This window comes from Triturus cristatus, chromosome 4_2 (assembly GCF_964204655.1).
Source record: "Triturus cristatus chromosome 4_2, aTriCri1.1, whole genome shotgun sequence".
NCBI classification, from domain to species: Eukaryota; Metazoa; Chordata; class Amphibia; order Caudata; family Salamandridae; genus Triturus; species Triturus cristatus.
The window spans coordinates 718,845,836-718,872,510 of NC_140586.1; the positions used below are offsets into that span (position 1 = coordinate 718,845,836).

The window sequence follows — 26,675 nt, forward strand, 5'->3', positions numbered from 1 at the left end:
TGCCAATGTCACCACATTAAGCATCATCAGCTCCTACCGAGATGCACAATATTTAGAGGTAGTCAGAGTCATGTTGTCACAATATAACTAATGTGTACCCAACATGGCTCCAGGATGGAAAAACACAATGTAATGTAATGTAAAGAATATTTGTAGAGCGCACTGCAACCTGCCGGGTATCCTGGCGCTCAGAGACGGAAAAAAGCCTGTGGCAAAGGGCGGAAATGGCATTATACTCTTGGAAAGAGCCAAGTTTTTATTTTCTTTCTGAACGGCAGAAGATCTTTCAGCTGCCGCAACTCCGTGGGTAGGCTATTCTAGAGCCTTGCAGAAGCAACACTAAAATCTTGCCCCCCCAGTTTAGCTCTTCTGACCATAGGTGCTTTCACCCAGTTAGTTGAGGAGGACTTATGACAGTGAGTGGGAGCATACCAGCTGAATTTATTCTGCAACGGTATTGGCCCTAGACTGTGCAGTGCCTTGAACACAACACAGAGGGATTTGAAGTGAACCCTCTGCAGATTTGGGAGCCAATGAAGGTCCACAAGGGCCTGGGAGAAGGAGGACTGACAATGTCTCATCAAGGCCAGCTTGGCCGCTGCATTCTGGATTCCCTGCAGTCTCCCAATTAAATATTTTGGGGACTCCAGCAGCAAGGCATTGCAGTAATCTAACCTGCCCATGATGACACTCCTTACTACCAGTGTATGGAGAGCATAGGGAGAATTTTCTTAAGGGCCCTGATAAGAGAAAAACAGCTCCCAACTGTCTTATTGACTTGATTTTCCCAAGTCAGCTTCTCATTAAAACAGATTCCCAAATTGCAAACCGACTTAGAAGGTGCCAGCGGTGGATCCGCAGGAATAGGCCAAAAGTCAGCTGGGAGAGGATATAACACTCTCCCACCTGCAATATAAAGGAGCTCTGTTTTATCTGCGTTAAAGTGCAGGGAGTTGTTTCTAAGCCAGTATACCACGCTTTGCATACAGGCATGAAAGTTGTCCACAGTGGATGACTGTTCCCCCTCCAAGGAGAGAATAAGCTGGGTGTCATCCGCATAATTTACTAGGCGTATGCCGTGAGATTTAATAACATCCACCAAGGGGCGCATATAGGCATTCAATTAAGTAGGGGTGATCGCAGAGCCCTGCGGTACTCCATGATGAATCTTGGTGAACTTAGACTGAAAAGGGGGAGGGCCACAGCCTGACATCTGTCAGACAGATCGGAATGAAGCCACTTCTGAGCCAGGCCCACTACTTCCAATCGTTCTAGGAGAACCTTGTGATTGACTGTGTCGAATGCGGCGGACAGGTCCAACAGTATCAGTATAGCAGAATGACCCTTGTCCGCACGCAGATGAAGATCGTCCAACAGAGTCAGCAAGGCAGTCTGTCCCAAGTCCTGGGCAGAAGCCGAATTTCACGTCATCCAGTACATTATTTACCTCCAGAAACTGGGAGAGTGCCCTGCTTACAAGGCTCTCAATGATCTTCACCGGGTGTGGAAGGAGTGAGATAGGCCTGTAATTTTTAAGACAGGCTGGGTCAAGCAACGTTTTTTTTAATAAGGGGGTTACTACTGCTTGCTTCCAGCAGGAGCGGACCATCCCACTACCCAGGGATTGATCACGGAGCTGTCTTAGCAGAGGGAACAGCTCAGAGCCTAGCGCTTTCCAGATCTTATAGGGAAGAGGGCCCAGTGATGAACTGGAGGAGATCCCTAGAGCTATCTGATTAAAATCCTCCAACAAGGGAATATCAAAATGATCCAGGAGAGGCCTCTGATCCGAAGCTTTACTCAACCCCTTCCAGTCCTCCTTCCTATCCTGTGGGGGACCACTAGCCCCAACAACTATGCTATCCCCTTCCAACCCTCCATTGATTTTGCAGACCTTATCTTCAAAAAAGGTAGCCAAACTGTCACAAAGTACCGGCGTAGGGAGAATCTTAGTTGTTGTGCAAGCGGGGCTGGCGATATCGTTCATTATTTTGAAAACGCTTTTGGTGCTATTGGGAGCCTTCAGGGTTACATCTGCAAAAAATTCAGCTTCAGCAGAAGCAACATTTTTCTTGTAGCAGAGGATTTTCTCCTTCCAATCGGCTTTGTCTATATCAGAGTACCGCCTCCTCCACCGCTGTTCTGCTTGTCTGCAGCCAAGTTTTTACTTTTGCAGTTCAGCATTGTACCAAGGAGCGGAGGATTTGCCGACTTTTTTAACCTGCTCTCGTGGAACAAGCTGGTCAAGTTGATCATTTATATATGGACAAAAGGTGGCGTAATTATCCTCCACCTGTATCCCAGGGTCAAAAGATTCTTCCAGATGGAATAATGGGCCAACACTAGCTTTCCTCAGGAGACCTTTCCAGTCCCTACTAAGAAGACATGTAGTTTCCTTCATAGCAGGGCTGTTCTGCCTTATGTTAAACACATCAAATTGAATTAAATGATGATAGGGCCAACCAACCGGCAAAATATTCACCACTTCCATAGAGCGAAAATAAGGTCCAGAATATGTCCCCCCGTATGTGTAGGTTCTACCAGCCATTGAAGAAGATGCAAATCCATACAGGATTGTAGGAGAGTATTATACCCGGGTTCCATGCTCCCATTGGCCCACAAGTTAAAATCCCCTAATATAGGTAGACTGGCGTGTGAAAGAGCCATATTACTAAAGACATCAATCAAGTTTTTCTATTGAAGGAGGTTGGCCGTCCCTGGGGGCCTATAGCAAATAATAACAGTCAACACCTGGTTCCCTTGATCTTTTAGAGCAAAGCCCAATAACTCAACCCCTTCAAGCTCATCAATATCTATAGGGGAAAGATTCCATGCCTCCTTAAATATAATCCCAACCCCTCCACCTCTACCGGAGTGGTGCACAAACAACTAACCACCATGCAAAAGAGTCCAAATCAAAATGTAGAATGTTCCATATCTTCTTTATTTTGCTTGTATGGTAATCATAGATGTTGAAACGTTACAGCCAAAAACAGAGCCATCGCGTTATGTTCACCACTGTGAACTTCTTCAGGGCATTCATATTATGCATAACCAACATGTCATAATGCAAATCTGGTGAATATATGTTCCATCATGAAAGGATTTCCATATGTCCCTGTTCTGTTTCAAACCCTGAATCCTTTATATTTCAGGCCAGGCTGCTCCTGTATTTGGCATCTCAGTCCGTGTCCCAAATGATACACAAGCCTCAACTCACACAGGGTAGATCCAAAAAAGAAGATGGACCGGATCGAGCCAGATTTCACACTGCAGCTTGGAAGCAGGTCCGCAAAGTTGCTGCATTTACAGGACTTGTGTGCCCAAGAATACTGAGCCGACCCTTGAGGGCCCAAGCATCAGGCATCATGCCAGTGGTCTATTAATTATTTCTGCTGCAGGTGTAGACATGAAAAATCTTATGCACGGCATTGCTGGAGCTCTTCCACTAGCCCTCAGGACAAGCTGCACGCAGGCGTGGATTGATAGGCCCGGTTATACACTAAATACCTCTGACTTGACACAGGTTTTGAGCTTTCCACCATTACTAAGACCACATCTGTTACTTTATAGAAGCAGTGATTAGTTTGTAATAGAAAGAGTGCCCAATGCTCTACGCAGAAGCCCGCGACAGGTGCTTTTAAACATCGGCACACCGAATACCAAGGCTGCATAGTCTTGAATCAATCTCATGGTGTAACATTGACTAGCAGACACCCCCGTCACACACTTTGTCTATCCTGAAGGTTCTTGCTTTCTCCATTTACAAAGGTTTTTTCATCATTCTCTTCCTACTTTCTTCTTTGTGTTTTTCCCTCCCTTTCTCGCGGTCAATGTCTAATGAGGAAAAATGAGTGTCCCCCAAAAAACCACCACCAAATTAAACACTGTGAGTAAGCGAGAAGTTCAAAATAAACTGCAAGTTTTGTGGTTTGCACATCTGCAGAGAACTGGAAAAGAGATCTCCTCTGACTAGTCACCAGATGCACAGGGCTGAACAACCATGTCGTGTATGGCTTCCCTAACAAGCCTTCAGAGTGTACAGGAGTTTAAAACCCCAACTTCTAACTGCTGACACATCACAGCTCTCAAAAAAAGAGAATTTTATTTTCCAAGTTAAATTAACCATGTTTTAGCTAGCTGAAGATGGAAAACGTACACCAAAGTATTTTTAAGAGAAGTAGGACACATTGTATTTGGTATCTCTGTACAAACTGTTCAAAATGTTCAGAAGCATTTGTAAACATTTACATTTGGTTTGTCAGGCTGCAAATCAGTTGCCAAACCTTGAGTTATATTTATTATACTGTGTTTAAGCACTTTACAGTATTAGGAGCTAGGCAAGCTTTTTTGTTTATGGAAATACCACTACTGTAGTGCATGGTTATTTTGTGTATTCTAAAATATACACTGTGCTTTAAGTTAAGAATGTTAGACTATAAAAGTTGTGTAGTTGACTGATTTGCGAGAGCATCTGTAGGTCGTCTCAGCCAGGCTTCATGCCCTTACTCTCCCGTGAAATGCGGAAGTCGTTTCTCGGAAAAAGCAGCCATTCCTTCGATACGGTCCTTGGTAGGAATGACCTGTGTTATGTGGAGACAAAAAATAAGGTGTTACTATTTTGTGGGGGAAATCAAAATGTAACTTACAAATCATTAATTGCATGCAAGCATGACAAAAAAAGACATTCCTGGGACAATACAGATAATGCTGCAGCTTCAATTAATTATTTCAATTTCTGCTGCGGTTGTACACATGAAATAACTTTCTTATGCACCCCTTTCTGGAGGTCTTCCCCTGGCTGCTGGGTCCTGATGTGCCAGACCAGTGCACAGCCAGAGTGATGGGGCTTTTATGCACAAATAACTAACACAGGCTTTGTGCCTTCCACCACTCCTGAGACTACTATTGTTAATGACAAATGTGACCTTGGAAAGTGAGTAAGAGTGCAGCACAAAAGAAACTGCCCCTTTTGCAAACTGTGACGCCTGCGGAGAATTAGAAAAGAGGGTAGGCGGACTTTGTGGCGGGTTTATTTTGCCATCCAACATTCTGGCTCCTTCACAGCAGCAACTGTTTAAACAGCGCTGCTGTGCAGGAGGTGGCGAAATGCCAGTGGACAGGGTAGGAAGGGCAGCAGCATGGTTGGCAACCCCAGCAAGAAAAAAAAAACGACAATCGCCACAACTCAAACACCAGCGCCAAGAGTGTGCCCTGCGGTGAAATGACCACAAAACGGAAAAGAGAGCTGCTCTGGCGTGGTCATCTGTTGCACAGTGCTGGACAACCATTCATTGTATGGCTTCCATATGAAGACTTTAAAGCAGGCTTCTCCAACAAGTTGCTCGTGAGCTACTAGTAGCTCTCCAGCTACCTATCAGTAGCTCTCCAGTTAACTATATTGGAACCTTTTGCTTGGTTGAATTAATGTCAGTAGCAGCCGATATTATGGACGAGTGGCGGGAGAGACGGTGTGGGGGCGGGGGGGTTTAGGGAAGTGCATAGGGGTCGTGGGACGGCAAAATAAAAAAATTATGAAATAACAAAAAACTTGCCTGCTCCTCTTCTAGCAGGCAAAGGCTCCCAGACTGCCCTGTGGCCAATCCTGAAGCTGCTCTCTGAATCCTGAAGCTGCTCTCATGCATGAGGATATGCCTGAGCACCGCAAATTTGTTCTCCCAGACAGACTTGTGGAAGGTAGTAATTTCAGTACAAGGGGGCTGCATTTGGAGTGGGGGGCAGGACTCAGCGTGAATCAGAGGGAATTCTGGAATCCCATTAATTGAGATAGTGGTAGCTGACTGGAGAGAATGCCCACCGAGGTCAAAGCCTGTGGGCATGTGAAGAGCAGGAGAGAAGGGACAGACAGGAGGGAGGACATTCATTGGCTGGTGCTAATTACAATTCGGAGGAGCTCGATGAGGCTGTGTGCTAGAGTTTCGGTGGTGGGTCAAATCCTGCAGTGTTGGCACCTGGGTTAGAGTGCAGCGATGAGGGGGATCAGGACAGGGGACTGGAAGACGCCTTGATGCCAAGAAGTGGTGCATGGCGGTCAGCTCAGGGGAGGCCCCCTTTGAGGGTGTATGATAAAATCAGGGAAGGGAGTGGCAGTGGGAGTGAGGGCTGGTGTTCCCCTAATCAGGACACAGTGCGTTAGTAGTTTTAGATTATAGGTTACTCCACGGCCAGCATTTATGGAGTCACGAGCGGTCGAAGTTAGTTTGCATGAGATGGCAGAGTCACAGGTTTTTCAGAATAGGGATTAAATTAGCACACCAGGCCTGTTTTCTTTTCCACAGGATGATGATGAAGCTGGGTTAGCAGACTCAGAAGAGCCTATTGTGGCTTGCTGACCCTGTGGGGGAGTAAAGGCTCGGCCTCGTGCAGCCAGCTGGACAGCGACAGTGGACGACAAGACCACCACCCACAAGGTGGTCTGCTGTGGCCTCGGCAATGCAAAATGTGGGATGGGTTTAGTGCAACCGACACTAAAAGCCAGCGGACCGGCAAATTGAATGAGTCTTCCTGCATCATTGGAGAGGTTGGGACGGCAGGGTATGGCCCCCCAGCCCAAGTTGGTTCATGATGTGTTGGTGCAGCATGATATACGCACACAGTAGTGGGCGAATAAGGATGCCCAGCGAGTGGTTGAAAAAGACACTGTAGAGGGAAGTGAGGGACGAGGATGAAAGCCGGATTGTGAAGTTGAGGGTGGCAAGAAATCTTGGGCGGGGGGGTGCCACTTATCAATCTGGCTGTTCCTCGCAGGATACAATTTCTCTGCACTTTCAAGGCGGATGTGGTGGCACCTTGCGGCAAGAAAGGATGGCGGAGGCGCCCCAAGCAAGCACCAACCTTGGTGCCATGTTGGGTAGCATGGGGCGGGGCGAACACCACCAAAATAGTATCCGTTGGGGTGGAGGCAAGGAAGCCTTAGGTGAGCGGGGAGGCCTGCCAATGGAAAGATCTTTAAGGAAGGGATACTGGTTTCAGTACCGAAGAGCTTAACCTAGGAGTGGCACTGGTGCCGAGACAAGGGGAACACAAACAGGAGGTTCTGAGGGGAACAGGAAAAACTGGATCGGACAAGGTACAGCCTGGGTCTGCAACTACAGTTTCAGGGAAGATTGCAAATATGGACGGTGGAGGTGAGAACCGGGACGAGAAGACAGAGTGGCCAGGGAAAACAGACAAGCTGGAGAGCAAAGAGTTGAAAATCAAAAAGCTGCCTTATATGGTGATGTCTAAACCATTGGGGGCTCACCTCATGCTGGCCACTAAGGAGAGGATATAGAAGGGGGAGTATGGTAAGATGCTCAAACTCTTACATAGGGAACTAAGGGCCAAGGAGGGTGGTGGAATCAAAGAATGATCCTCTATAGGCAGGCCACGTAGGTTTTATGATGACATTTATTCGAAGATAATAGTCTGTGTTACAGGTTACAGATGTCATGTAAATGCTATTTCAATGTCCAACCAGGAGTAGCTTCCTGCTGCTCAGCCTGCTCTCTCTAACTGATCTGTCAGGCATACATAAACCTACCATGATATCGCACACAATATCACACACAGAGGCTGAGCAGGAGGTATCATGGCAACTAGGGAGAGAATGCAATTATATCAAATACAGGATATAACAGAGGATTCAAAAGAGGAGAAATTGGAGCTGTACAAGTGGCCAAAGGTGCCGGTGACCATAACGAATTGGATGACAATATTTATTTATGCTAGTGTGTACTATGAGAAGTACTTGTAGAGGTTGATCACACTATTTAAGTATATGGACTAAATCCAAATAAATTACAGAGGTTACACATGGGTGCAATATGGTTAATAATTTTGGGCCTGTATGGCCATGGACCCAGAGGCACAATGAGGTGATTTTGAAACTGACTTATGGAAGCACACTATGGGTCCCACAAAATTTGGTAAAATGATTTTTATGGCCAACAGTTTGCCAATAGTCCATCAGCCCTTTCAGTGTTGCTCCACCCAGGGAGGGGTGCGGGTGTCCGGAAAAGGACAAGGCTGGGATCTCAACATAGGTCTCTGCACTGGAGAATATTGTAAATTCTGGCATGAATGTTCCAAGTGCATTTGGAAGACAAGCCTTTGTCAATTGCTTCAGGGATGGAGTTCAAGCAGGCTACCAGGCAGGACATAGGAAACAGGGAACCATAGGGGCAAAACATCAAAGTAAGGCGAAGGGTTTACAGGACAGGGAAGGGTGGACTGGGATCTGCTGGCAAAGGCTCATACGCCGATTAAGTTGTGCAGGTTAGAATTTTGCCTTTCCAAATACGACTGGAAGGATGACGCCAGGCTATTGTTACAAGGATTTACTTGGGGTTCAGGCTGGATTATGAGGGTCCGAGGGTGCGGCGCTGGGTGGCTAACTTGAAAGCAGCCAGCACGAACAGACAAGTGGTGCGGGACAAATTGGTCAAAGAGATTCAGAAATGCAGGATGGCAGGCCCCTTTGACGATTGACCAATGGACGACCTAATTGTGTCCCCTATAGGAGTGGTACCCAAAAAGAAACCCGGTCAGTTCCTCTTAATGCAACACCTATCATGGCCGAATGGCCAATCAGTTAATAATTTTATACTAGAAAAGCAATGTCCTCAGGTGATGTGGCCTTATTCTTGGTGGAAAGAGTGGGACAGGGCTAATGACTGAGAGCGGCATTAAGTCACCTCTCCGTTTGCTTCTAGACACACTGCCAACTTTCAGCTTTTGGGAATGCAGTTTGAAGGAAAATGGTTTGTGGATACGGTGCTCCCCATGGGCTGATTCATTTTGTGTGCTCTCTTTGAGTGCTTCCGCACATTCTTACAACGGCTCTTCTTCACGTGGCATACAGGGAAGAGTATATTACGCTTTACTTGGATGACTTCTTTTTTGTGGGGAACCCCAGTTCCGTAAACTTCCAGCATTAGCTGGCAAGTTTCCAGGCGCTCCTGGGGGGACATTGGGTGCCGCTGGCACCAGGAAAGATAGTGGGACCCAGTACGGTGATATCTTTTCTTTGCATTGGGATCGATTCAGGGCTGTGAATGCCAGAGTGCCAGAGGATAAAAAAAACTGACCATGCAGCGGCTGTTAGATGCTATGCTTGTAAAAGCCAAGGTCAGGTGCTCCTGGGGCATTTGAATTTTTTATGCTGGGTGGGCAGAGCTGGGAGGGCATTTTGTAGGAGGTTGGCTCTGTTACTGTTGGGACTGCCTTTACCACATCATCATGTGAGGCTGTCAGCAGGTGGCAAAGAGGACCCAAGGATTTGACGAGTCTTTGTCCAATCCTTTAATGGGAGTCCATTGACTGCCTTGACGGAAGTAGACTGGTATGCACAGATATTTTCAGGTGCAGCAGGAGGTTTTGACTTTGGGCTGTTTTGGAGGGTCAATGGTGCACAGAGTAATGGCCATTGAATCAAAGTGGGGTGACTGCAGCATTAGATTTTGTGAATTCTTTCTCTTGGTGGCAGCAGTGACAATATGGGGAGACCAGTTGTCACATAAGAAATGTTTCTTTGAGATTGATATGTGGTACAAGTGGTCAGGTCAACAGGCAGTCTGCCAGGAATGCAAAAGTTTTGAAGTTGGTCTTTGTGTGGAGATACCTGAAACTGGACATTGTTTTTAGGGTCAGACACGTGCTAGGTGTGAACAATGACACTGCTGATCCTTTGTCTCATTCACAAAGGGAAAGATTCCATGGGCAGGCCACGGAGGAGAACACAGTCAGGATCCAGATGTGTCCGGACATTTGGACAATAGAAGACGGGATGCTTCCATTTGTAGTGCTTATGCATAGGCGTGGTCAGAATTCTTAGCAGAAGGGGCACAGAAAAGGAAGGAGGGGAACTCAGACTGATGATTTGGTGTAATTTATCATGTCACTTATAGAAAAAGGCCAGTCCTGGGTTACCATTTGGGAGATATTAAAGGGTCTATCCTTCATGGGGAAACTTTGGTGGGGTTATGCCCCTTCGGCCAGTGAGCTAGGGAGGTGCATTCTGGAAAGTTGGGCTAGGGAAGCTGGACGGTTTGGTCCAAAGAGTAGGACGTTGACTCTGGGCATATTGTGTGAGGTGATTAGGGATCTGGCCAGTGTTTGCCTAGGAGAGGGGGGAGGCTGTGTTATTGTCATCATTGATGACCTGGATGTTCTTCGGTGTGTTGTGGGTATCTGAGCTTTTAGGGTGTAGGGGGAGTCGGGGGTCCTCTGGGAGGAAGTTTTGCGCTGTGAGGAAGGCCTACAGGTGTGGCTTTACAGGACCAAGATGGATCCGAGAGGGCAGGAGCATATTGCGCCGGGTTTACCATGTGAATAAGCTTTGCCTGGTCCGTTGGGAGTCAGTTCTTAGGTTTCAGAATGTGCCTGGGGGTTAGGGGGGGGACAGAGTCTTTCAACGTGGGGATGTGAAGCCAGTGTCAGTGTTCCAGCTTTCAGCAATAATGGGCCGGGATGCTCAAGTTTTTGGGACACATTCCTTCCACACAGGCATGGCAACAGAAGCGGGTAGGTGGGGTTAGAGTCAGGAAAGGATTATGGGTCTGGGAAGGTGGTCTTCAAACTTTTTGCTGTGCTATGTTAGAAGGGAAAGGGGTATTTTGAGTAATTCTGCTGGTTGTCAACTCTTGCATATGTTTTTGCAGGTTCAGTTCCCGGTTAAAAAGTCATCTGTTTTAATATCTGGATGTTGGGCCATTCTTTCATAAAGTGGGCCAAGAGACATGCGAGGAACAGCAGTCATGGGTCAAATTTGGGTTTTGATGCAGACATGTATTCGGTTAGTTGGCATGGGAAATCGGGCATGTGGCGGAGGGAGCTTTCTTCCATGTCTGAATTGGCTGTTAGTAGGAGGCAAGTGTCCTGCTAGCTTGTTGTTACACTTAGGAGAAAATGATTTGGTAGTGGAGAAAGGTTTGGCATTGATAAAGTCAATGAAGTGGGACTTAAAGGAGATTTCTGAGGCAGTGGGCTGGATGCCATGTGTTATGGACACAGTTTGTACCCAGGAGGGTCTGGCGTGGGGCCCTTAGGCCGGCAGCAATAGGGCTTGGCGAAAGCTCTACAAAGAGATGCGCTAATTTAGTAAGGATGTTGGTTTGGCTGGAGTGGAGCATTCGGATCGGCATTATTATGACCTGGAATATTCCGTGGGGAATAAGTACACTGGTCTTTCATGGACAGGGAGTTGTACTTGTTGCAGTTGAAGTTAGTCAAGCATCCCAAGGTGGGGGGTCGTGCAGAAAAAGTTGCAGCGGTGGCCCTCCCCCTTTTTTCTGCAAGGATTTGCCATGGTTTACCGAAGTTTATTGTTGTTGAGAGCTGCAATTCAGGCTGAAAGGGTAGGCAAGTTCACAGCTGGAGGAGCCAGGAAGTTAAAGGTTGTTTAAGATGTTTAGTTAGTTAGAGGTTAATAGTTGTAGGAAAGACAATACCTAAAAGCGCTATATAATTACATGAAAACACATACTCAAACCAACAAATTATAGTACCGTCCTAATGGTCTCTTTCATTTGTCAAAAGTAATGTGGTATGTAATTTCATCAGGAAGATTACTTCTGAGGTTTGTAATTGCATCAGTCGCCTTCATTGTAAGGTCATGATCATTTGGTGTATGAGCTGTGGGATACGTGGCTGTTGTTCAAGTTATGAATTCTGTTCTCAACAAATAACAACCACATCCCAGCAGTATCAAACACACTTAATCACAAAGAAAAAAGTTGTGCTATAAAAGGAGGAGGAAAAGTTCAAAGCAAGCACTTGGTCCAAGCTCCACTGATAAGAAAACACACAAAAAAAGACGAACGGAACAGGAAATAGCATACTTCAACGAACATCAAGCAAGGAAAACAGAGTGCCAAGTATACAAACAAATGTAAAGTAAAGGTGGGCTGTAAGCCCTTTTTAAGATTTTTTTTGAAAATACAAAAGACTTCCTTCTTCCATACAATCTGGGAGTGTCCAAAGCTTCAGCCTTATTGGGGGAAAATTGTCTCTATTTTGGCGAGGGTGAGTGGGAAGAGTATTGTTCACTCCCCACGGTTGTGTCTATTGAATGTGTGGGAGGCCACGGACCTCACTCAAACAGAGCATACATGGGTGTCCCTCGGGTTTGTCCTTGCTAAAAGAAACATAGCTCAGGGGTGGAGGACCGGAGATTTACCTTTATACACAAAGTGGGCTAAAGATTTGGACAATGCCACGATAGCGCGGAAGGATGTTTTCAAACATAGAGGTTGTCCTTCGAAATGGGATCACAAGTGAGCAAAGTGGGTGACATATGCATCTCTCCCTTCGGTTTAACTGCAGAAAAATGATCTGGATATTGACCTTCCCATCGTTTAACGATGTATTGTATACTGACTTGATCTGTGAATGTATCCATGTGCCTGTTCTTTATTTACTATCACAATGTGGCTTTGTGATTACTCACTGTACCATCGCAACTGTTTAATAAAAAAAGAGAATAAAAAAAAAATTCAAAGACTTTGCAAGCTCAGCGCAACCGCTGTACAGGTGAAACCTAAATAGGGGGGTCCTAACGCACTGATTTCCCTTGTTAATTCCTATAGCAAACTTCAATCACGGATACAGAAAAAAACAGCTGAACAGAATATCAAATCTGGCAAAAAGTTAGAACTGTACTCAAAGTGTACGTTTTGTAATTTTGTGTAAAATCGCCCTTTTAAAAAAAAGAAATTCAAAGAGATGATCTGGTGGTCATGAAGGGGACTATTAATATCAAACGAAGCTCTGATTGGCTGAAGGTTGTGGTCAATCCTGACTGACTGCCCACAACATGACCAATATGTAGTGGCAGCCATTACAGGACTCTGAGACATTGTTCCTGTGTCCTAAAACTGAATGAATAAAACATACAAGAGGACAAGGTGAGCACACCCTAACCCCCAGGGGCATGTGGGTGAACCTTAATGGAGCTCCTCTTGATTGGCCAGCAACAACATGGACAACATGTTGCGACGGCCATTACAAGACTCGGGGTCACCGTCCTCACTGAAATGCATTCAAGTGAATACCAGGTTTCGAGGGTCACAGAATCAGCAAAACGGAGTGTTGGGTCCAGAGCCTAGCAATGAGTCTGAGTCCTATGTGTGTTCTGGCCGAAGGCTATGACTGAGATGTTATGTTTGGTGTCATTTAACATGTCAAATGTGATATAATATATGAAGTCATAAACAGTGCATCATGGAGGGGCAAGTTCTATTTAGTTCACTAAACTAGAACTGTCGTATTTCAGTGTTTTTTGTTTCACGTTAGGTTGTGCCTCATTCCTACACCTAACTATAATGTCACTTTAACCGCTGGGATTTTCATTTTTAAACATTTCATTTGTGTGTGTGTTTCTATAAGAATAATAAGAATAATAACGCCCAGCCCAGCACTGCAGTTGAACTGGATAGATGCTTGACAGATGGTTAGGTCAGAGTCCTAGACAATGGCTAAAATCTCCCCTACCTCAGAACCGCACAATATTATTGACTCCATTTTGCCAAAATAAACACATAAATAGCAATCCCTCTCCCATAAATATTTCTGTTCCACAAGCAGAGGGATCTGTGTGTTGGCTACAAACATCTGGAATTACAGTTGGCGCTATTTATTTAACTACGTCAGTGAATGCACCAGGCGCTAGATAAGAAGCGGGAGATGGAACATAGACCTAGCACTTGAAAGATCCAATGGACTTGATGCCTATGTTACTTGGCTGCAGTTCTCAAGGAATGATTGGGCCCCTCTAGGGAAGCTCCTGAAATCCCATTCAGCATTCAAGGAACATCAGAGCTATATGTTAGCTTTCATCTAGGGGGTACTCCATATGTTTAAAAGCAAGTTGCCTGGTCCGTGCATAAGAGTAAATATGAGTGGACATAATTATTCAACAGTACAGAAGTAAAGGCATCAGTTGCATGGACTCAGGCTAGCAGCATCGTTCATGGACACATGTTCAGCTGCCTTCCATCCAGTGGAGTGCAGATGTAAGGTTGCACCTGCAGAAAAACGATTCCATGAGCATGAAATACCACATTGGTTTAGGATTACATACCTGTGCATAACACATTCCTTCGATAGACATTCCTGAAGCAATGTCAACCTACAAAAAATGATGAAGTGATGATTAGAAATTATACAATTTCGATATGATACAAAAGAAAGCCTTCGAAAAATGCTCGCATTAGTTCCAATTACGTTTACATTCTGGACTTATGAAGCATAACTTACAACACAGCTCGTATGCCAAAAAAAACACCACCAGACAATTAATCTTTCAAATGCATTCTTTAGTTCATAGTTCCAGATTTACTTTAATTAGTGTCAGTGTGTATATATGTTTGGTTCATATAGTAGAAATATAGTTGTGCTCTTTATTTCTTGATGCTAGGCACTCAAATATAGGTTGGAAATTAACAGCAGTTACGGGTCTGTATCCTGTGCCTTACAGCAGCAGCGGCTCCTCCAAGCAGTAGTTAAAGGAAAACTAAAATGATAATAACCAAGGTTATTATCATTTTAGTTTTCCGTTTTCTGGGGCGGGGCTGGGCTGCCAGACCGGGGTAAGGGGGAGGACTGGTGAACACACTCAAGTGCGCATGACAGTTTGCCCGGCCGTCTTGGCCCGGCCAAACCGTCATGCACACTTCGCATCTTCCCCACCAGGTTGTAACATGCACAGACTTTCACTCCCTCTCTGAGCGCTGACCGCCGAACCACGGCGCTCAGACAAATCACAACACTGCTTTAAGGCACTGTTGTGATTGGCTAGGGGAGTTAGGAGTCTGGGTGCTTCCCGGTTCAGTATCTCAGCAACTTCCTCAGCATGTGATATGACCTGCTAGAGTTCTCCTGTTTCCCAAACCGATTGCTGCCTTTTACTGAATAAGTAATTAGACCTTTTATTGACTGTGTTAAAGTTCCTGCCTTATTATGTTTCCCCTTTGAGAATTGTCTTGGTTCTTGTTCTTCACCACTTTACACCATCGCCTGCCCCATCCTATTTTGACCATTTCCTCCTGATCCAGTGACTCCATCCTGTGAGGGTTCCCTTTGACTGAAACTGCTGTACTTTTGCCAGCTTCCCATCATTCACAGGCAGGAGAAGTCATCAATTTCCAGACATTTCTCTTGGGGATCTAGATTATAAGCGGAGTGCATTCTGGATGAGTTGGTATACTTGGAAGTCTGGCAGTCTGTGTTGGAACTGCTACTTTCTGGTTGGCTGAGGCTGTGCTACTGCCAGGCAGAACCTACCACTCCTGGTAGGGGTGGGTGATAACACTCACTGTATAACCTGCACTCACCCTAGGGTAGCTTGACACTGAGCAGTCAGGCTTATCACGGAGGCAATTTTTAAAGCATTGGCACAGCGCTCTCACACAACTAATACACTGAGAGTCACAAAAGAGACTTCACATGTGCTGTATGTAAATAAAGTTTGTATTCAACACACACATTAATTAGCACAACATGAACATCATGTATTTGTGGGCATAAATCGTAATATCACTAGCAGTACTTGGTCCAACCATGTTAAAATGACATTGGTAATATGCACACTTGGGAAAGATCCTACTTTACCTCCAGCATCCTTATGCAGTGCGCAATACTATTTGAACTATACCCACCTTGGCAATTATTATAATTCAATACCACAGAGTTATAGGGTGCACCCCAGTTCACAATGATGTCAGAAAGGTGTTAATGTTAATGTGCAAGTGTTACCCTACGCCCACGGGTCGGAAATTAAGAAACCCCTTCCTCTGATACTAAGCCGATCGCTCCCGTAGTCACACTTAGTCAGGGTCCCAGGAGAGAAGGTGGGGGTAGGTAGCAGGGCTAATTAGGCGACAGTCGACAAACGGGAGTTTGGCCACCACTCGGGAAGTTCACCCACAGCATGTGGGGCAGAAGCGGGCTGAGGGCGATAGAAGGATTCCATAATAGGCATTCCGGCACCAGCCCAATTCTGTGGAGCATGGGGTGGTCACGCCGTCTCTTGACACGCTTTCTGAAGCATTCCGCAACCCAGTCAATTACTCTCACCACCCTGGCCTGATCCGGGCAATACTACCTGGCAATACGAAGTAGACGGTGCTGGGTGAGGAGAGGGCAGTTGTTCTGCCCCAGTGAGGGCACAAAAGGAACAATCGATGAATGGGGGATGAAGCAGGTGAGCTTCTCGGAACAAGAAGGCACTCGTCAGTCACACGTCGATTAAAGTAGCACCCAGGCAATCCAGGCACCCTAACAGAAATCCGCTCCTCCGCACCTCCACGGAAATGAGGCACAATGTCAAGTGTGCATAGATACAACCAGCACCAGGCAGTTCTGGTCACACACAATACAGAGTTGCAAATTCTGTACCTCCCTGAAAATGAGGCACAATGCCTGGTGTGTGTTCATATGGGTCACATCAGATAATTCCGGCCACACAATGAAGAGTTGCAAATTCCATACCTCCCTGGAAATGAGGCGCAAAGCCTGCTGCACATTGATTCAGGTCGCACCAGACACTTCCGGTCACACACACAGGCGCAAGTTCAGCAGTGCTGCATGAGGTAGAATGAGGCACTATTATGGGTACACTCTCGCCTCCGATTGTCTCAACTTGTGAATCGGACACTGCACACAATTAGCACGCATTCAGCGTGTTGCACGAGAGAGATGCGGCGCGATCGACAAAGCCGGCCACATGTGGTCCCACAACTGGTGAATTTGCTCACCACCCACAAGACAATTAGATTTATATTTAGCCAATGATTGTTCAATTTGAGGCAATGGTTGTGGTCTCATGGGATACACCCTCAGTGTGTGGAGCAGATGTGTGCAAAGAGGTGTAGGTAGGGTCATAATTTTCACCAGGTTTATCAGTAGTTTGCATACAACACATCACTCAAGGTACTCGATTAGAGAAAATTATGATGTGGTTTGTGTCGGAAAGGGATAGGAAGGACACAGATCTATTGGTAATGCATTGGTTTTGCCTATGAGATGACTAATAAGTGGTTTTTATCAATCACCGCCCTGGACGAAGTGACGAAGGAAAGAGCTCCCAGACAGTATCACAGGAGTTGAGAGGATGAGGCGCTGTGGCCGGAGCTGCTGACTTGCGAGCTGGGGATCCCAGTTCGAGTCTCAGCGGCGCAACATCCTGTGATTCTGGACAAATCACTTAATCTCTCTGGGTGATAAACAAGGCTATATAAATCTACTAATTTAATTTAAAGTATCATGCAAGCCAAAAAAGCAGAAAGCGGAAAAACTTTGTGAAACAAAAGTTCCACGAAAGCAGATGCTAACAGTATTTTGGCTACGGGAAACTGATAAAAGAAGCAGATGGGGAACAAGCATTGGTAAATGCAGGGAAATATGCTTCAGCCAATAGAAATGGAGGAGAAGTAATTGGCAAGCACAGGAACCAATGAAAAGCCAGGAAAGTGAGGGGGCAGGATGTGAGCCCCTTCTAAGATACATATTAAAAAACAATAGATTTCACAAGCACAGCGCAGGCGCTGTGCAGGCAAAACCTATAAAAGCAAAAGAGATGCAAGTGACAATGTAAACAGATGGTAAGTCAAGGTGACAGGATGTAATCTTAAACTGAGATAGAGGTGGGAGATTAACCGAGACATGATGCGAGGAAAAGAACTACATGCGTAGAAAAGGTGGGAAGGGAATTTTAAACAGAGGTGTGGAGGAACATAGTGTGATCAGAATGTTTAAATGAAGAAAAAATTCAGAAACTGAAATGGATAGTAAATGAAGGAGGGGAGAACAAAGAGCAAGTGTAGGGTAAAACAAGAAAGTGACATGAACCAATAAGTGTGTGGGATTTTACTGCCACCCCTGTTCCCAACTGGAGAAAGAAAAAGGTGAGAGCAACAAGTAGCATCAGGGATTCCCCAATCCAAGAAAAAGGACAACGCTGAAATTGCAGCATTAGAGTTGCATATACCAGTTACTCCACTCTGCACCAAACTGTTTTCCCAACCAAAAGACACTTCAAACAGCACTGTTTATGTAGACATCGGTTTGTCATTTGAACTAAGCTGACATGTTAATTAAGTAAACAAAACATTCTGAATACTTGAGAAGACTCTGCCTTGAGCACTGCCTAGTATACATTTGGAAGTAGAATTCCAATGAAGGGTTCATGCAAACATAGTACAGAGGTTTGGCGTAAACAGTATCACCAAATGAATTTATAATAAAATACAAACATTAACCCAAGAGTGTTACATTGAGAAAATCCACAAGTTTACCACATGAAGCCTACTGTCTTCAATGTTCACCCTATCACACCAGATGCACACAACTTACCTTTCACTAAATAAAGGCATAGCGAAGCAATTATTTTAGGGCCAAAAAGAATGCGCATCAGTACTATGTGCACTATACACTTCCAATGCTTAGTTAAATTAAAAGCCACATCTTGCACCCTTTTTGACACTGACTGATCTCAGAGGTAAATAGGTTGGGGAAGTAATCTATAATTTGATTGCTTAATGCGTGGATTACTATAGGCAGTGCATGCTTTGGCACTCTCATAACGGGGGAGGACTGAATTGTTAATGTCTCAGGCTATACCATATCCTAGACAGAGGGTTGAACTACATTTGCGACCCTGAATGAACAGAGTAATAATCTGTAAAAGCCTACCCTTGGCACTTGATACTCCCTCTAGCAGGAATGCTGACAGAGATGAGTAGAAATCTTCATCAAGCCATGCGTTAGAAAGCCAATAGTTGCCTTCATGGTACCACTGGTCTGCTGAATAAACTGCATGGTATCGGCTCTCTTTCAAAGGGTATGTCACTGTACACTAAATATCCCACACGTGGGTGGAATGGCAGTCTCTGAAATGCCCCAGAATTTCAGAATCCACATGCGGATTTCAGAACTAATTCACTGACTTTATTGCAAGTTCAATATAATTCATATTGTCGCACTAGTATCTCATTTTTGAAATATACACATCACCTCCTCCGTGATGGGATTCTACTGGCTCATCCTATTGGTCCGCACCATCTTCAAACTTAGATGCATGATCTACCAATCCACCACAAGTACCACCCATGTTATCTGGCTGACAAGCTCACCACCTCTGGTGACTCCTTGCACACCTGCTACCAGGACATCATCAAATTAGAGACGAATAAGTGTAAAGGGGGGTGGGGGGCAAGCAAATTGCCTTCTTCATCTATCTACCCAGGATTTGAAATGAAGTTCCTCTACTTATCAAGACTGCCCAACCTTGCTCCAACTTCAAAAAGAGCAGAAGATACATCTCATTTTGTTGTTGTTAAACTCTGTTTATTGAAATTTATTTTACAAATAATTTTCAACACAGTAAGTTACCCATCCAGGTCATCCCATGTCAAAGGACATATAGGCGTTCAATTTCCGTTGTTAGTGTTGACCACAGAAGGGATCACTCAAAGGAAAATGTACAGCCTAATCCGAGCTAACCATCCCCAACAATAGTCTTTCCCCCGCCCATCCAGAAAGCAAGAAAACAACCCATGGTCACATATAGTTGGTCTGAATTTTGCAACACTACTTCCCTGTTAGCCTATCACCATCGAGGGTGTTCTGGCGTCCTCTTCACATGAAGACAATCATGTTAGCGCATTCATTCAGAAAGACCTATTACTAGTTAGCCGTTCGAGTGCTAGCATGAACCTAATTAACTGATATCACTGAGAAACTGGAAGTAGGTCCTTTTTCTTCCAAATGAATGCTAGTCTCAATTTTGCAGCCCCCGCACACTGCAAAAACCAGTTGCCACTCACACTTAGCTATTGCGTTAGGGGGAAGTGGGGGAATCCCTGGATATTACCACCAAGTGTGTAATAAGTCTCCTATGGCATCACACCCCCTCCAGCATCTGGGATTTGCAGTAGGAAACATCCAGTAAGGACAGAGGGGGAGGTGTAATGCCACTCATATAATAATTTGCATGGGAGTACCCTAACTGCTATGCATCTGAAAGTCCCCGGCCCTGCTAACACTCTTCAATCTAATCAAAGTCCTGCCTACTCTGTATCCATTCCCGGTTGTGTCGTCAACGTTGCAATATCTAATGTGCAACTAATTCCCTATAAAAACTTAAAATGCTGTCTGTGGTACCTATTAGTTATGGGAAGAGTATCTCAAAAGCCATCTTCTATTCAGTAGCTGCCTGTCAGATGCATGGATAAGGGATTCAGTGTCTGATTTGTGCATATCGTAGGCATTCCTTTTAGGGGAGGCATAATTCAGCTATGGATTGTTCAAAACGTTTAGGATAGGTAAAGCAATACATGCCAGCCATTATTCCACACACCTCCTCCACCATTGCTGGAATGACTGGCCCTCCAAAGCAGGGGTAAGGTCCCTTGATTACCCATTAATGTGGATGGGGGTAGGAGACCACCGATGTCCACACTATCCCAGATCTCTATGGTGATAATAACTGGTGTACTAAGATAGGCATTGGGAGGCCTGTGCTTCTAATCTACCCATATTAAGTACCATATTGCGTGGTCCATATGGATACAAGTCTTCCCAGATTCTGCCTTGGACCATTCCACAGCTATTCTCAATTGGCCGTAGTGTAAAATTGGGGAATACTAAGCAGGACAAGCCCACCATTGTCTCTTGCATGAATGAAAATATTCTGGGAGAGTCTAGGGTTCTTATCCCTCCACGCAAGCTAGGAGACAAGCTTTAGAATACGATTCAGATAACGTCAATCTAACAAAACCAGGAGGGCCTGAAACAAATATAAAAGCTTCAGGAGGACATTTATTTTGATGGTGTTAATCATTCCTAGCCAGGAAACCATAAATGATCACCAGGCCTCTAAGTCTCATTTAATGGCGGCTTTTAGAAAGGGGTGGTTGGTGTCTAAAAGAGCTTTGCGAGATGGAGTTATATTGTCCTCTAGGAATTTAACGTATTTCATGTCGCATCTGAATGTAAGCAACTGTTCTAATTCTTTAGCTTCATCTTCTGGAAGGGTTAGATTTACAGCCTCAGACTGGTCATAGTTAATCTTGTAGCGTGAGACGTCTTTTAAAGATTTAAGAAGATCAGTCACTACCAGGAGAAGAGTGTGGATTTCAGTGCATGAAGATCATCATCAGAATACAGAGTAATTTTGTATTTTTTGAAGCGCACCTCTTTAAAGAACACAACATAATGATGAACTAACAGTCCACTTTTGCTCTTGGAAATCAGCTACCACTCGAATCAACACTTTGACTGTGAGTCTGTCTTTGACCCTGTGCAGTGCTCAGCTGCCTTTTGGCTAGGTTTGTGCTGTATGAATTCCAGATACTTACACACACACACAAACAAACACATGCATGATATGTGTCCAACTGAAGGGAAATGCACTTGGAGGAAAAGTGTTTTGCAATACAGAAAAGTGTTTCTGACATGAATGGAGAGGGATTTCTTAGCAACCTGTGTAGCAAAGCTGGATGAAAACACGTGGGTCTTAAAAGGGAACTTCATACATCATTGGGACGATCAAAAACAGGAGCAATCTCTTGAAGTGCAAAACAAGAAAGGAACCCCAATGTCCCACTTCTTGTCATTTACAATCCAGAAAAAGAGCACCAACACAGTCAATAAATCAAACAGTTCTTGTATAGCACAGCTTATCACCCATGAGGGTATCCAGACGCTGTGCTGCAGGAGTTTATTCGAAGAGCTAGGTCTTGAGTCCTTTCCTGAAGTTTGTCAATGATGGTGCAGTTCGGAGGTGAAGGGGGAAGAGGGTTCCAGGATTTGGCAGCGAGGTGGTAGAAGAAACGTCCTCTGGTGCAGCATAGATGGATGCGTGGTGTCTGGGTGAGGTGAATGGAGCGGAGGTTTCTGGGTGGTTGGTAGAAGTTCATTCGGTGGTTCATGTATACAGGTCCTTAGCCATGGAGGGCTTCGTAGGCTTGAGTCAGGAGCTTGAATCGGCATCTCTTCTGGATTGGGAGCCAGTGGAGGTCTCTCAAGTGTTGGGTGATATGAGTCCTTTTGGGCAGGTTGAGGATCAGTCTGGCTGCTGTTCTGGAACATCTGGAGTCTTCTTTTGAGGTTGCTGTTGGTTCCTGCATAGTGTGTGTTGATGAGTAGCCATATGAAAATTTATGGAGCATGTGGAGTGTGAGGAAGCAGGCTGTGGAGAGGGAATTGGCCTGTTTCATGTAGAGTCCGCTGTCCAGGATGGTTGCGGGCATGGTCTTTTGGAGTGGGTGCACGGCTGAGTTCTGATGGCCACCAAGAGTCGTTTCAGAGAGCGGTGTGTCTGCCGAAGATAAAACTTCAGTCGTGTCCATGTTGAGCTTCATGTAGATGTCCTTCATGCAGTAGCGGAAGTTGGCTTTCATTGCAGTGGGGTCAGCTGAGAGCGAGAGGATGAGCTGATTGTTGTCGGCACAGGAGATGATGTTGATGTCGTGGGTTCTGACTATGTCTGCTAAATGCGTCATGTAGATATTAAAGAGGGTAGGACTGAGGGATGAACCTTGAGGGACTACCTAGATGGTGCGCTTGGGCCGTGATGTGGAGGGAGGCCGACACTCTGCTTTCACATAAACACACTGTTTTCACATGGACACACACTTTCCATGGATTTACAAGCCTTTAAGCAACAAGATAAACAACTTCAAAAAGTGCTCCCAGGTAGGGCCCAATTTGCTGTTCGACAAGGACCCGATCACACAACAAATGACCAATAATAATGGGACTATACCATATTAATACAAGGCGGTTTGCATTTGCCTCCAATTAAGTGGTATACTTACACATCCGTGACAAATGTTTTAGTGTGGGCATTATGGGAAACAGCTCAAGAAGTACATGAGTGAATGAATCACCACAGCTTCAAGAAACAAAGAATATAGCTTGAGGGGTGAATATTTCTGAGATCTGAAGATTGCAAAAGACAAAATATAACTTAAAGACAGACGGAAAGAAAAATATAAGGGCATGCAACTGTTCAATATATTTAAAGATGGCTTGGAACAGAAATGGCAGCTTCGTGATTAACTGCCTTCAGTATTAAAAGTCTACTACTCTCCCTCACAGGCTGCAGGATTCTGACCTGACAGTTTATACCTTACTGTCTGAGGCACTTCTCCAACATCATTCTGACCCCAGTGCTACAGTTTAATACAGACTCGGAAGTAACACATGACTGACCCCATCCAAGACTTGCATTCTCCTAACATGCCCTAGAACAAGACCAGCCCTATTATTCTAATCTTCAGACATACAGGGCTGCTTGAAGTCTGATGCCACCAGATGCAAGATTCAAATTGCTCTATCCCAATCAACCATCTAGAAGCTTTCGGCCAACAGGTGACTATTTGTGCCTCTGCAGCCTTCCAGAGCCTCCGATATGACATGTGACTAACAGACATAGCATAGCCAGCCTTGAAGACGGATGCTAGATGGAATGTGACAGTCTCCACCCTAACCCTGTCCTCTCTGGAACCCCTGCCTGGCAAGCGATTGACCTCCCTTAGACTTAGAAGTCCCCCAAAGGCTTTGACCTGACACATGAACGACTTTGGCATAAGACCATAGTTTCCTACTGAGACTCATTGCTCCTCAGCAAACAGGTCCTAAATTGGCTCAGACATGACATAACAATAACTACACCCATGTAAAGCAACCTTCTAGAGGCCTCACGTGTGCATGCAAGTGACACTAGAATTTAGAGGTGCTAACCTGAAGTGTGACTGTCTGGCTAGAGATCTCAGTGGTCTTTCAGAGTTATCAACCACAGATGTGATCTGCTCTGTCCCATCCTTTTGGAGACCTCACATAGATAATTGATTGACTCTGCTTCTCAGAGATGGTAAATCGCTTTACTTGTAGCCTTCATGACAGCCAGAAATGCCTCCTAATGGTTCTCTTACTCCACCACATTTCAAGACACACTCCACTTGATTCTATCCTTAGCTGTCCTATTGAAAAGTTGGATATCAGGATGTTTACAAACCTCATATAAACATGTGATCATGTTATGTAAATTGATGCATTTATTAGGAGCCAGCAAATAGGAATTACACCATCATAATGGGTAATGGGAAAGTCTACCTCAACATTACAACATTAAACATGCCCAACTTCAATTTCTTCCTGTGAATCGCAGGCTTTAGAGAGAAACAGCAATAAGACATCTTGCAGTATAAAGCGGTACATATTTTTTTCAAAGATCATTATTGCGCTACTACGTGGTCTAATTGTCAGCGACGATTGCAAAATTCTTGATTACCTATGTCTGGAGATGCACAAAGATTTCACCTCCAGGAGACATTCCTTAGTCTCCAAACAAGGTTCTACACTATTAAACAACCATCGTCTTCTCCATCGCTCTATGCTAGCCACTTGGGATTCGATCCAGTTATCCAATAAGTGATCCTTGCTTCATAAAGACTAGCCCAACTATGTGGCTTGGAGCTTAGGAGTCAATATTCTAATTTCTCCACAGGCTAAATATCTGACCGCTTTAATTTTATTGCACAATCCAATGAAATTTCCACTGTGAAACACTTAAACCATCTTTCTATATCTTTCTATATCTTTCGTAAATCCTTTTTCAGCCCCGTATGCGCCTAAAACAGATTTTAACCTGAGTATAAATTGTGCACACAGGAGAATTTGCTGGACAATTTTTGACCAGATAAAACTTGAAACCGGGAATAGGATGCACCACTAGCACATAAAAAATTCCCCATTCCAAGGTGCATTAATCATGATAATATACAAACTGCAAAGAAATAAATAGAGACCCCCATGCCATTAGCATTTATTGGGTGTGTATTTGCACCCAGGATTGTGCCACCATAGAATGGGTCTTATTATGGTAAGAGTTAGCTAAAGATGTGTCTGCTTGTCACTCAAAGTTAAGATGGGGTGAAGTAAGAACGAACTGTTATCCGAGGTGTGCAATTATCAGTTGCGTCCTAGGTCACTTGTTTTACTAATATCCGGACCTCAGACATAAATAATTACCTCAATGCCTTTGTTCATGGAAAGTTTTGCCATTTTCACTGCCACTGGAGCCTTTTGAAAAAAAGGAGAAAAAGGCATAAATATAAATAAACGATTCAATGGACTTAAAAGTGTTGCTGGGTAACGCAAATACCTTGAGAAACTACTACATTCTTTCAAATGCAATGCGGGGTGCGGCTAGAATTCAATCTACCCTTCCTCAATAAATACTAAAGTACTGAATTAAATCTAGGCAGACAAAGTAATTACCATCACCATGGCGGAGTACTCCATCCGCTGTATTCAGAGATGCCGCGGTACCCCTACGGCCATCTCTTGTATTTCCAGGAACCGCGGTTCCTGGGAATGCACTGGAAGTTTGACGGGCCGCTCAGTCAAGGTCTACACACTGAAGGTCTACCCCACTCTAAATAAGGCGGGTGGAGCTTTTGGTTGGCGGAAAGGGTACTCCGTCATCATTGAGGAGTACCCCCTTCCGCCAACATATAAATCAGCTCCGAGTGCACCTATGCAACTATGCACCAGATTGAGAGTACATGTCTGTGGATTTGCATGGATAGTGAGCTGGGCCTTACACTCTCCTTTCACCTGGGGTACCCCAGCATCAGTGCCCCTCTGCCACTAAATGTCCCCATGAGGTGGCTTTATCCGTCTCTCTGCGGCTCTCGGTGAGGGTCGGCCGCCTGACTTGTTGCTGCAGCACCAATGCGAATGTTCCCATCATGAGCAGTTTTATGTACTCTCTAACATATATATTGTTTCAGGGCTCCACATTCTCCACCTCACGGATATTAATCCTGGAGGGGCTCATTTAATCCAACTAGGAGTACATATTATACATGATTTAAATCATATGCTCGGTGTCACCAAACATCTGTGAACATCGTTAAACCTGCAAACAAAGTTTTCATTGTTTCTTTGTAAATAATACAAAGTCAACATATGTAAATGAAGAAAAAGATAAACGCCCATCAGTGTGTACTGTGCTTCCATGCGGTCACGGTAGTGGAATACATTTATATGAAGACTGCCTCCGTACATATCTGATTTGTTTTTTAAAAGCGGTAACGTATCAATGAATGTATTCACTATGGATGCACCAACATTAGGAAATTTTCCTCTGTCGTTTGTTTTTTATGGCGTTTCGGTTCAGCTAAAGCTTTCTTGTTACAATAGAACATCATTTATACCCTGTCAAATCTTTCGTGTTACAGGAGAAAAATGCTTTTCGTTCTGTAGGAGCTGTTGTGTTATAGTATAAACATGTACGGAATTAAAGTGAATGAATAAAACCTCCTTAAACATCAATATACTCCCGATATTAAAATTACAAAACATAAGCATAAACTAGTTTCTAAAAATGAGAAATCTAAAGGACAATGACAACTTAGTCCCACCCGTGTTAAGGGTGGGACTAAATTGCTACACAGCGCAGAGAATTCTGCATAATACACCTATTTTGCACCTGACCTGGGGAGGGTTACATAAGCGCTGCTATACAATAAATCCCCTATTTGATAAAGCAATGTCAAATTACTTACTCCACCATCATGCACGACCCATAATGGACAGGATGAAGGGCAGAAACAATGCAGGTAAGGAGGCAAATTTTTATGTGATGCTGCGATTTTGTAAGTAAC

The 26,675-nt window shown here is 44.6% G+C and overlaps 1 protein-coding gene across 2 annotated transcripts in view; it reads right to left on the reverse strand.

The window, feature by feature from the left end:
- Nucleotides 1-2,923: 2,923 nt before the first annotated feature.
- Nucleotides 2,924-26,675, reverse strand: part of LOC146834958 (enoyl-CoA hydratase domain-containing protein 2, mitochondrial-like) — a 217,090-nt gene continuing 193,338 nt past the window's right edge. Inside the window, exons 8-10 of one of the 2 annotated variants that reach the window (XM_085602601.1) lie at nt 25,036-25,086; nt 14,081-14,128; nt 2,924-4,583 (exon numbers count right to left, since the gene is read on the reverse strand). In XM_085602601.1, coding sequence (XP_085458727.1) covers nt 4,506-4,583; nt 14,081-14,128; nt 25,036-25,086 — 177 coding nt within the window. In that variant the 3' untranslated portion in view covers nt 2,924-4,505. The remainder of the gene's footprint in view (nt 4,584-14,080; nt 14,129-25,035; nt 25,087-26,675) is intronic. The other variant, XM_085602600.1, reaches the window with a different exon arrangement.